Source organism: Otolemur garnettii, unplaced genomic scaffold (genome assembly GCF_000181295.1).
Source record: "Otolemur garnettii isolate 467f Iridium unplaced genomic scaffold, OtoGar3 scaffold00003, whole genome shotgun sequence".
Taxonomy (NCBI): domain Eukaryota; kingdom Metazoa; phylum Chordata; class Mammalia; order Primates; family Galagidae; genus Otolemur; species Otolemur garnettii.
Window position 1 is genome coordinate 43,770,141 of NW_003852398.1, and position 11,864 is coordinate 43,782,004.

Consider the following 11,864-nt stretch of genomic DNA (forward strand, 5'->3'; position numbering starts at 1 on the left):
GACTTGCACACAATGCCCTGGCAACACACCAGCCATGTTGGACCAGGCCTTTCTGTGCTAATTCCCTCAAAGATGAGGTGCTGGAAGTGGAGGAAGCCCCTCAACAGCTGTGACAGCATGTGGGACCAGCAAACGATAAACTGGCTAATTTCTCCTCTAAAAGATGAGCACATTTCACTGCAGCCTGCCCAAGTCCAGCTCCCCCAGGGAAAACCCAATGGCCCTGTGAATAAGGTATGACTTCAGCCTGGAGTCAATCCTGACTAGTAGGATTGGGGGTTTGTTTCCCAATAATCCACTTGTGGGGATGTGGGCAATTGGCCAAGAGTGAACAATGTAGAAAATAATTTCCAATATCAATGAGGGTGTTTGGACTGCAGGCAGTGATGATGGGAAGGGAGAGGTGAGATCCAGTGTCTCGTCCATAAACTGTATCTACAAAAGGCAGGAAAACCGGCAGGAATGTGGTTTATAAAAGATTTTTTAGCCAGGCCTAATGGCTCACACATGTAATCCTAGCACTTTGTGAGGCCAAAGCAGGAGGATCACTTGAGGCTAGGAGTTCAAGAGCAGCCTAGGCAATAATGAGGACCCCATCTCTACAAAAAATTGAAGTCAGTAGGCATGGTGGCATACACCTGTGGTCCCAGCTACTTGAGAGGCTGAGGCAGGAGGATCACTTGATCCCAGAAGTTCAGGAGTTCAAGGCTATCATGAGCTATGATCAAGCCACTGTACTCCAGTGCAGGCAGCAGAGTGGGACATTGTCTCAAAAATATATTGTCTCAAAAAATATTTCTTTGGGAAATTGGCAGTAACTGTGAAAGCTAAATATGTATATGCTATAGGTCAGCAATTTCACAGCATTTCCAACAGAAATGCAAACATGCTCACCAAAACATGAGTACAAGAATGTTCAGAGAAACTTTATTACTATTAGCTAAAAAGTGGAAACATCTCAAATGTACATCAACAGTAGAATGGGGAAATAAATTGTAGAATATTTTTAAATAGAATATCACACAACAATGAAAAAGAGCAGCTCTACCACTGTGCTACAACTGGAAAGAATGACACGATGTTGAATGAAGTCACTTCAATGAAGTTCAAGAATGGGCAAAACTACAGAAATTTATGGTGGTCAAGGTTGGAATGGTGGCTATCCTTGGAGGAGGGCACTGATTAGGAGAGAGAAGCACAAGGAAGCCTTCGGTGGTGCTAAAAAACATTCTGTGTTTCTCTGGGTTATGCAGGTATAAACAAAAAAATTCACTGAACTGTACACTGAAGATGCGTACAACTTATTGTATAATAACTCAATAAAAATGAAAATACAATAAGTTTTTCAAAGGTCTTTTCCCACCTCCAGAAGAACTAGAGGCCCCTGAAGAAAGTACTGACTTTTCACTTGGGTGAGGGTCTGGGTGGTGTGTTGAGGGAAGTTTGTGTTGATCTCCCCTTAAAGTTGAGGGGAAAAAAGAGGGAGAAAGGTTTTCAATTAATTATCCCTCAGGTTGAAAGAGCAGGTCTGGCCAGAGATAACATCACTGGCACCAACATGAAACTGTTTCGCTGCTCTTATTTTAAACCACAGTGAAAAATAATTTTTGAAACTGCATCTTTCCTGGCAGCCACAGCTCAGGGTCTTCTCACAGAGGAAGAATCGGTCAGCTGTTTCTGAGGATGAGGCCTGTGCCCAGCAGCCCTTCTAGGGACCCAGAACCCCCAGAAGAGGCCAGGGGCCAGGCCTGAGGATTGTCTAGCTTGCCTCCCGTGTGGTTCTGAGGAAGTCCCAGCCATCTCCAGGCCTTGAGGGTGGGGAGGTTCCAGCACTGATAGTAAGCAGGATTACCCCTCATCACCCGGCTCCAGTCTTAGGGGCTGCCCCTGTTCTGACCTCCTCTGCGGATGTGCATGCCATGAGCATCTGGCCTTCCCACTCCCCTGAGCAACAGGGCAAGCATCAGTGTGCCTGGCAGTGATAGGATTTCCCGACCATCTGCGTGGGCCTCCTTGTGCGAGAGCAAGCTGGCCTGAGGTTGGAGCCTTTCCATGCCTGCCACATCTCTACTGCCCAGATAAGAAAACTGAGGCCAGGGAGAGACCATAGTGCCAGATTTCTCTCTGTGAAGCCCATGTAATAAGATGTGAGTGTCCAGGGCAGGCACCAGCCATGTGCTTTAAACACAAACAGCTGCTTGCTCAGAAGCCTATGTGTGCCTGGTTGCTACAGCCCCTGGCCTCCACTTCGATCACATGGCACTGAATTACCAACCACATATGTTTGCAGACAGCCAGAATTGGGAGTAAGGGCTCAGGAACACAGGACTCCTGGTTGCCAAGGCCAGTCCTATCCACTTGGATTGCCCCTCACCTGTGTCTCCTTGCACAGGGCACTAACATGTGAGGCTAACTGAGGATGCCTGGATAGCACTTGCACCCTCCACGCCCATGCTAAGAGCTGTCCTCCCTGTCAGTGAGGAGCAGACTGGCCTCTTTTACTGTCTATGTTGAAAGGGGCACATTGACTCTGGCCTAGGCAGGAGTGCTCTGGGCCTTTGAGGATACTGGCCCCATTGTAAGCTTATCATCAGCTTATAATGAACAATTGACTTGGGGACTCAGTTGATGCCGTGCAAAACACCACCAAGAGTTTCATTTAGCTGGAGATACTGAAGACAAAAATTTTCTATTAGCAGGGAGACCACCTGCTGCCCACTGACCTTGGCACCCATCCTTTCTCCTCATATCAAGCCATGGAGAAAGCTCATCCCACATCCAATTCATCACCCCATTTTCTTCCAGTCTTTGGCCCACATGGGGTCACCCAGAGTCAGTGCCATTCTGGACCTCTCCACACTGCCATGTTAGCTTCACAGCCCCATTGTATCTCATGACTGACAGCTTGGCCATTTCTGTGGATGGAGCTTCTTTCCTTCTGTATGATCTCCCTGGGTATGAATTCTGAGTCAGAGGATGTGGCTATGCTGTTCCAGTTCTCGGGCCCAGCAGATGAGGAGGTATACTGCTGCCGTACTGTGTCTCTCAGATTCCTGGTTCCACCCTTAATCCTACTGACTTCTGTAGGGGGAGGGAGTATACAGGAGGCAGGTGACAGAGAGTTGGGTGGTCTCTTGGGAGGACCCTATGAGGGCGAGGCTATTCCATTGTCCATGGAGATCTTGACGAACCTGCCTCCTCAGGCCAGCCAGCTCTGAACTCTCTCCTGGTCTAAAGATGGGCCCAGAGAGCCGAGAGTATTTGGCTCAGGGCCAGGCCTGCCCATGGTCATCATCTATGGAGGGATATAGGTTGGGCCTCTTCCCTGGCCTCCTAGGGATAGGGCATATCAGGGCCAGTCCCAGCCAATTGGGGTCAAAGCCATGCTTTTGGCCCCTGGTGTCCAGCCCAGAACTCCAGCCACACAGTGTACTAGCTTCTCGTGAGATTCGGAGGCAGCAATGCCGATGGTGTCCAGGGAACAGTGGGCTCAGGCCTGCCTGGGTCTCAGGAGAGGCACCCATATGTCCCTCCCACCTGGTTCCAGCCCGGCAGCCTCCCAGCACCACTGTTCAGATGTAAGCCTTCCTGGAGGGAGAACAAGAGCCCAGGGGAAACTCAAGTGACCCTCACTGCAGGGTCTCTTCAAGGGTAGCTGTTTGGTGACTTTGACCAAAGCTTAAGGCTGCCAAGGGGACAAGGGCAGTCTTGGTGTAGTGCAGCCACCTTCGTATCTGTGCCCTGCCTAACCTCCCTGTTTACCAGAAGAGGCATCTGAAGCTCTCTGGCAACCTCTCTGACCTCACTTTCCACAGAGTTGGTCTAGATCAGTGGTTCTCAACCTTCCTAAAGCTGCCACCCTTCAATACAGTTCTTCATGTTGTGGTGACCCCCAACCATAAAATTATTTTTGTTGCTACTTCGTAACTGCAATTTTCCTACTGTTATGAATCATAATGTAAGTATCTAATATGCAGGATGTATTTTCATTGTTACAAAGGGGTCGCAACCCACAGGTTGAGAACCGCTGGTCTAGATGCTCTGAGGCCCTTTAGCTTAAGAGCCTGAACTTAGGCTGTAGTGTGGCCTCTGGGGCTGGAGTTCCCCCCACCTTTGAGGACTCTGTGGCTTAGAGTCTTAGCTCATACAATAAGCTAATGACAGGCCAGCATTGTGCACACTCTGCTGTTCTGAATATAACAAGAGGTGACAAGGCTGTACATGCAAGCTCCCAACTCCCTATTGTCAGGTGCCTTTGGCTTTTTCAGAAGCTCTCAAAGTTAGGGAACCTCATGCAGACTGAGAAGACAGCTACCCCATCCAGTTATGCATCCCACTGACTACTGCCATTGCAGAGGAGTGGCCTTGGGAGCCCTGAGCACCCATGTGGTCCACCTACGGGACAAGAGCTCACAGCCTCAGTGACTAAACCATAGGTTTTCTCTGGGCTGAAACCACCACTGGCTCTTGGTCCTGTGCCAGTCCCCAACACTTGATCCTGAACCACAGGGCTACTCTCCACATTCTTTGGCCACCTTGCTTGGGTACATTTGCTGACCTCCAGCCTGATACATCCCTTTGGAGTGGCCTGGGGATCCGAGGGCGAAGTATAGGGTGGGCAATCTGTGGTTGGCCTGTGTGGCTGCCGGCACGCCCAGAGCTTTATAGCTGAGCAAGATCAGCCAATGGGCAGACGATGCATACTGCCTAAAGATCTGGCTGGGGCCAAGTTGTGGTTGCAGCTTGATACCTAATCCAGAACAAATAGATCTTTATCTGTCCTGGTTTTATGAAGAAGCTCCAGATCTGAGAGGTTTGGATTATAAAGAAGCTACTTAGATTGTGGGGTAATCCAAGTCACCTCCAATAAATTCTTCAAATGATAAGGATTAGAGTTTGAATAGAGGTAGGGGTCAGAGCTTGGTGGCCCAGTCTGGCAGCACTTTAGTACACAAGCAACTAGCAGATTCACCCCTGAGCTCAGTGCTCTGTGGGTAGGAGAGTGTTACTAATGCCAGGTAAGGGAAGGGTGCTGTCATGCCATGAAGACGTGAGAGGGTCTCTGAAGGCTCTTTGCAGGTCAAGTGAGAGGCTTTAATTTGAGGTCAAACAACTTTTTAATGGTGCAAGTGAAGCCCAGGGGGTTGGAGATATTTCTGTCCTCTCTGGGTCCCCCTCCTTCCCCGGGTCCCACACTGTGTCCAGTCTTCTGTGAGCAGCCTGAAAGCCTCTGTCTCCCAGAACCATTTACCAGCGTTGACAATCTCTGTGGCACCACACTGGGCCTGAAGGACTGGGGTGGGGATGGATCAAATTTAGAGCTCCCCAGGATCCAAAGCAGAGAACAAAGCAGGGAGGCCTTTGGTCCTGAGTCTTGGAGGTGGAGGTGGGTAGGTGCTGACTGCAGCTGGGGAAGGGATTTGGGGAAAGGATCTGAGATCTGAGTTCTGAAGGAACAGAGAGGAGGATGGCATAGCAAGGGGATGGAGCCCCTACTATTGCCCCCTGGCACTGAGATACAACAGAGTCAGATGAAGTGGGCTCACACTTCTGAGAGACCACTGGGCCTCCAGGTCAGGAGTTCAGTGATGGAGCCATCACTTCCACCCCTTCCAGCCTATTGGGGCCCCAACAAGGGTGGACTCCATCATGACTCTCACTAGCATTCCACACCCTGGGTTTTATTGAAGCAGTAGATACAGCTGCATCAGTTACAGAACTGTGACCTCAGGCACCACCACCCCAGTTACCCACCCACAGTCTTGTCTGCTGGGCCCAGGGCCAGCAAACACCCACCCCACCCCACCCCAGAAGTAAATTATTTCTGAGGCTTTTCCAATCCCATTTCTTGCACCTCTAACCCTGTGAGAGGATGGGGTCCCAGAGGCCATGCTTGATCCTCTTACATGATTTCCATCCTTCTATGGATGTGATTACACTCTTCAAGGCTTCCTTGAACTTGGAGAAATTACTTTGCTCAATAGTACAGTTCTGGGGTGAGTCTGTTGGCTAAATAAGAAATACATGTTTAAGTCATCTTCTTGGGAGAATTAAATGAATAAATAAAAGCAAACTCTTGTACTTCCAGTTTCACGGGTCTTTTAAGCCCCTACCCCTAGGAGGCAACTCCAGCAGGCCCTCCCCTCTGTCTGAAGGAGGCTGCTGGGGGCTTTCTGGTGATGATGAGCCCAGAGTCTGAGGACCATCCAGACCCTTGCACAGGGGGCAGGCTGCAGGGCATGGGCAAGTCCCCTGCTTTCCAGGATAGGGACATGAGAACAAGCTGGGTAAGAGCACAGAGGAGACTGCAAGCAACGGGCAAAGAGAGAGGAGCAGCTCAGTTGTCTCCCCAGATGTGCCCCACCATGGGTTCCCAGGGGGGTCCAGTGTCCAGAGGAGTCCCCAGGGATGAAGCAATCTAGGGCTGGCTGCCTGACTGGGGTTGACACTGGCTGCCTGTCCCTCTTCCCAGGCTGAGTCCATGACCAGCCTTGCATCCACCTGTCTCACACTTGCCCCAACTGACACCTGGGCAGGGGGGGCTTGGTGGAGAGCACGGGCTATACTCCCAGGATCCCTGAATCTCTACTCCCTCACACCCAGCCCTCCACTCCCCACCTTCCACCCCATGTCAGTGAGTGGACTTCTTTTGGATTAGAGACCATTCCAGAGGAAAGCTACCTGTGTGGCCCCAGAGTAACACCTGAGGCCTTGCATGTGCCAAGTAGGGTCCATAAGAAGCCCTTTTCCCCCGCTGTGCCCTTCCTTGGCTGTGGTGCAGAGAAATTATGTCTCAGGTTCCCCTAAGAACAAATTGCAACTTACTTTCAGCTTTGGGCAGATCCTGGTGAGTTCTTTCATGTCCTTATAAATCTTTTCAATGTGATGGTCTTTTTTATTGTATTTGGTAACAAGATCCTTCAGGGTGGAGGTGAAATTCTTTGTAAACTCTCCATAGCAGAGCTCCTGAAAAAAGGATGGGGGCACTGTGCACAGCCAGGCACCAGTTGAGTCCAACCTCATCCTCATCCATCCCTGGTCATCCTGGCTGGATAGATCCCTGGACCAAAACTCAGGCCCTCTCCTGGTTCTTCCACTGGAGACCTGTGGGCCTTGCAAGCCATTAGTGGAGGCCATGGATGTCTGGTCTCTCCCTGAGCCCAGGGGTGTGCTTGGTTGGTGGTCAGAGAGCCTGGCACAGCCCAGGACCTGAACTATTGGCTGAAGCAGAGGCTCCATCCTCAAAAATGCAGCTTTCTCCCAGGTTTTTAACTCTACTGTCCCTTCCTCTTATCTCTTCTCTAGGCCCAGGCTGGGGCGATCCCTCTCTCCATCTGCATATGTAATCTGAAAGGTCCAACTTACCTCACTGGTATTCTGGGGACTATTGAAGGAACCCTGGAAGCAAGAGAAGTTGGTTAGAAACACAAAGGGCCACTGAGAGAAAAATAATAGTTGGTAAAGACCCAGACTTACGTTGTATGTATTGTTGTCAGCTGAAAGTTCTTCCTGAATCTCGGCACAGAGGGTCGTGTAATTTTCGTGGGGAGACAACATGTCTGCCTTCACTAGGGGAGAATGGCTTCCTGACCCCCAGAGCACACAAGCCAGGAGCACATATAGGTGCATGGTCTTACTTGAAGGTGATTCAAGTCGTTCTGAGCTGTGGGCTTAGAAGCATTTCAGTGGAGGGGGCACCTATATATATGAGTCTAAGGAAATGCTAAACCTCTTATCAGTCATCACTGGCTTATGAGGAAGACCTTATCACTGGCAAGATGTGCTTTTCATGCATTTTCAATGACGACAACACCTTTCATGGAGTCTTGTCTTTGCTGAAATTCAGGCTTAGTGTAAGACTTCTTATTTGTAATCACATCTGATCATGACCTTTCTGCTTGTGTCAGGGGCAGATCTCCGGCCAGGACTCGTGCTGTCCATGGGTGCTGATACAAGCAGAGAGCAAGTAGGGTGGGGAGCACATGGCTGCAGAGAATACCAGGTAGGGGCTAAGCCTTCACAGACCAGTTCTCCAGGCCCACCTGTCAAGGAGAGGGCTGATCCCACTGCCCACCTAAGATTTAAGGGGCACACCCAGTTGCTCACAGTCCCCAAAAGGGACACAGAAGAACAGGTTCAGGAACCAGGCCTTTATCTTGGCTGTCAAAGCCAGGAGAAAGAGGACAGATGCTCTTTCCTTGACCTGAAGGCCCTGGACTTTAGGGGAAAGTGCCGATTAGAGTCAAAACTTTATGTAAAAAATAAAAACCAGTTCAGAAAAATGCTGCACTGGAGCCATATATTAACAAATTGTGAACTCACATTCTCTCTCAAAGATTAAGATCACCTGTTTGGGGGAAAGTTTGGTAAATATGCTGAGCTCTGACCCCTGTGGTTTTTTTTTTTTTTTTTTACCCTGAACAGTTAGTTTGCTGATTTACCTTAGGTGTGGCTAAAGCCCTCAGTGGGAGGGGCAGGCCGCTAAGGAGCACAGGTCTTTTGCCTGATGCCAGGGTGGGCCTGATTGGCCCAAGATGGGCCAGCCTCTAGGGCTCTGGGGAAGGGTGATGCCCCTGCTCTGGGTCGAGCTTTGACTAGGCTGTTGACTTGAATTTCCAAGTACTTCTCTGGGGTCAGAGCCCTTGCACATCCGGGAAAGCATATCTAGGTGTGCAGAAGGCTGCACTCAGGCCTGGCTGTCCCTCCCCTCTGCTGCCACAGCCTTGCCCCTGAGGCAGCACCCAACCCCCACTCCTCCTCTACCTCCCACTTTCCTCCCTTGCCTGCCCCGTGGGGAAGTAGGACACCACCAGCAGTTGCTCATGGTTGAAAATAAACCAGAAAACTACACAAATAAAAGCAGAGTTTTCATAATTTATTATTATGGTAAAAACATCTTGAATAAATATCAAGAGCACCAGCTTAAATAAATAAATAAATAAATATTTAAAAAATATAAATATATAAATAAATATTACTGATCTCTGCCAGTGTAAAACATCCCCATCTCTCTTCTGTGCCGGCATCAGGATCAGTGTGGCCCAGGGCAGATCCAGGCCACTCTCATCGTAGCCGTAGCCCACCCCTTGGTCCCTCCAGGATGAAGATCCCAGTTTCTGGCTCTGGTTCCAGGAGAGAGCAGCAGTCTGTGCGGAACGCCCTGGGGCTCGCCCTCCTCACTTTTGGAGTGGCTTCCAGCAGTCATAGGGGATATCAAACAAAAAGTCCTTCAGGTTCTTTTTGAAACTTTTGAAGGTGATAATCTGGGTTTCACAGGAAGTTTCCTTCAAGAAAAAAGAAAAATAAAAAAACACTTGAGGCAAGCAGTTCACATGGGGCAACCACCAGTCTTTCTGCACTGGCTCTTAGAACTCAGGGGCCGGAAGGCCATTCCACGGCCTGCCCACTGACTTGGGTCAGGTGACACTGTTGCCGCCCATTTGTTACCCAAGGGGTGCACAACTCTGCCAGTGACAGCTGGGGCCAGAGGCCTGACAATGTGCCAGCCTAAGATGGGTGGTCAGACTCTGGCCTTTTGGGTCCCAGGTCAGGACAGAAGAGCTCGGCTGAGGCCATCTCCAGGTACCCAGAAGGAGCAAGAGGCAAGGCCACAGACCTTACTCCCTTCCTGTAGAAAGGAGTGCCCAGGGCCCTCGTTCATTTCAGGTAGGTCTCCACCCTTCTTTCAAGCAATCCAGTCACCCCACGTGGGCCAAGGAAAGTCCTGTTGGGAGGTGGCACTCGGGCCCCAGCACTTCCTCTGGACCTTGCCCAGGCCCTGAGTTTCCTTGGGTTTGCCTCACCACTGACCTCATTAGAGAGAAACACAACAATAACAAGCATGGTAGCAGCTCCCACTAGGGAGTGCTGTGGGCTTCACAGCTCCATGGCTTTAACTTCCAGGGATGAAAATGAGCTAACTGCTCCCTCTCCGTGTGGGCTGATCATAACAGTCTGTTGACAGAGGAGTCCTTTGGGATCCTAAACAGCCCCAGCCAGTGGTCCGTCCCCACACAGTCCCCACCCTCCTAGACTAAGACCTTCCTACTTGGGGCCCTGATGGAGGTGCTTACCGGGGTAGGGGGGCAGTTCTTCTGGTAGTGGTCAGCCATCAAGGTCAAGGAGCCCTTGAGCCTGGTGAGGCTGCCCTGAAGGCCCTGCTTGTACAGCTTCAGGCGGGTCTGCACGCACATCGGCTCCTGTGGAATATGCCCATCCCTTGGTGAGCAGGGGAACACAGTGGGCACAGGACACCCTCCTCATCATTATTTGCTATTCACTTCCTCAACCCTCAAGAGTAGGGCTTGGAAGGGCACAGGCTGATTCTCAATTAATCTGAGGCTGAGTCCAGTCATCCACAGCAGACATGAATCTGCCCCTCCTCAGCCGACACTTCCAGAGGGTCCCAGCCCCAAGGGAAAATGTCGCTCTCACTCCATTCAGGGAGAAAAGGCAGGGTAGGGCTTTCCCAGACCTGCCTTAAGAGCAAGGGTTATTCTGAGACCCCTCTATGATCCTCTGTAGTTGGCACTAATCTAGGGCATAGTGAGTGCCCCAAACCCCTAGCCCATAAAGTCGCCCTTGCTTTACCACTCTGGTGGCCCCTGATCCTAAAATGCTAGATCTGCCCGGCTGCTCAGCTGATAAAGGAGCTCTTGGGCTGCACAGAGGCAAGGCCAGTAGCCTGTTGAGCTCCTAGTCACAGCCCTTTTCGCCTGGCAGCCAGCTAACTAGAGAGAAAGTGGACAAGCCTGCCAGGGGCCAATACCCACCCTAAGTCAGAGATTCCTAGAAAGCCAAGTCAGAGGGAATCATCTTACCTGAGGGTCAAACCTTTCAGAGACAACTTCTATTTCATCCTGTAAGAAAGGAAAATGTCACGTTATAAAGTCGACAGGCAGGGCCAGTCTGGATGAGTGGGGCCAGCACTCCCTCACTCACCATCTCAGCAACAGTGTCATTGCTTTCGTCCAGAAGTCTCAGGGCCTCCTCAATGGCATTCACATGCTTCCAGGGCCGGGTGACAGATCTGGGTGGGCCAGTGGGTGCAGAGATGCTACAGGCCACAGTGCCCAGGAGAAGCAAGTTCTGCAGCCACATCCTCCTGAGAACTTTAGCCTTTCTCTCTGTGTACTGGGCTCACTGGCAAAAGAGCTCTTATATACACAGAGGAAATGATTAATGGTGACCACAAAACGCCAGGGAGGCGGGGGAACTACCTGAACTGTGGAATCTCCTGGCTCTTATCAGCTACACATGGTAACGGTGAGCCTTTCCCCCAGGTGGTCAGGCTCGGGGGTTTTCATTAATGAGCCTTTCCATGAACAAACAGCTCAGTTCCCCGCCTCCTGGAGTGCTCTCCAGCCTTCCCTGGGCAGTCCAAGTGGCCTTAAGCTACGCCCTCCCTCTGTGGGGCCTCGGGGCACAGCTTGGACTTCCTGGCCTGAAATGGCTGGGGACGGACTTGGGAGACACTGGATTGGGCTCCCCAGCTGGCCTGAGGTCCCAGGAGGCCTTTGGGACCTGTGCCGCACTCCAACTCCAGCCTTCCTCTTCTCCCAGACCTCTCTGGCCATCATGAGAGGCTTGCATGTGAAAGGCGCTCTCACAGACCCACCCCACTGTCCATTTAAGGCTGAGTCCAGCCAAATGGCACAGTCCTGTGATGGTTCACGTGAGCTCCCAGCCAGAGCAGCTGGCATGCTCTGCCCAACCAGGGACCCCTGCCCTGTGAGCAGAGAGAATGACAGGCGTGTGCACATCCAGCCAGCAAGATTACAGCCATATTTGATAAGTTGCAGAGGCAAGTCGGGGCTCTCAGCTGGGCAAAGCCAGGACCCTGAGACTCCTGGCTCTGGTGCCAT

General features: G+C 51.0%; 1 protein-coding gene across 1 annotated transcript; it reads right to left on the reverse strand.

The window, feature by feature from the left end:
• Nucleotides 1-9,176: 9,176 nt before the first annotated feature.
• On the reverse strand, nucleotides 9,177-11,100 carry CSF2 (colony stimulating factor 2). Its single transcript, XM_003782216.1, has 4 exons — nucleotides 10,942-11,100; nucleotides 10,821-10,859; nucleotides 10,074-10,199; nucleotides 9,177-9,284 (listed from the first exon to the last, which is right to left on the reverse strand). The coding sequence occupies exons 1-4, from the start codon at nucleotides 11,098-11,100 to the stop codon at nucleotides 9,177-9,179; spliced, it is 432 nt and encodes a 143-aa protein (XP_003782264.1).
• Nucleotides 11,101-11,864: the final 764 nt, after the last annotated feature.

Excerpts from the sequence above, each read along its gene's own strand:
- CSF2 (XM_003782216.1), bottom strand. The coding sequence starts at position 11,100 with ATGTGGCTGCAGAACTTGCTTCTCCTGGGCACTGTGGCCTGTAGCATC. Across the intron at positions 10,860-10,941 it reads ATGACACTGTTGCTGAGATG|GATGAAATAGAAGTTGTCTC; the intron begins GTGAGTGAGGGA and ends CCTTTCTTACAG. Across the intron at positions 9,285-10,073 it reads AGAACTGCCCCCCTACCCCG|GAAACTTCCTGTGAAACCCA; the intron begins GTAAGCACCTCC and ends TTTTTCTTGAAG.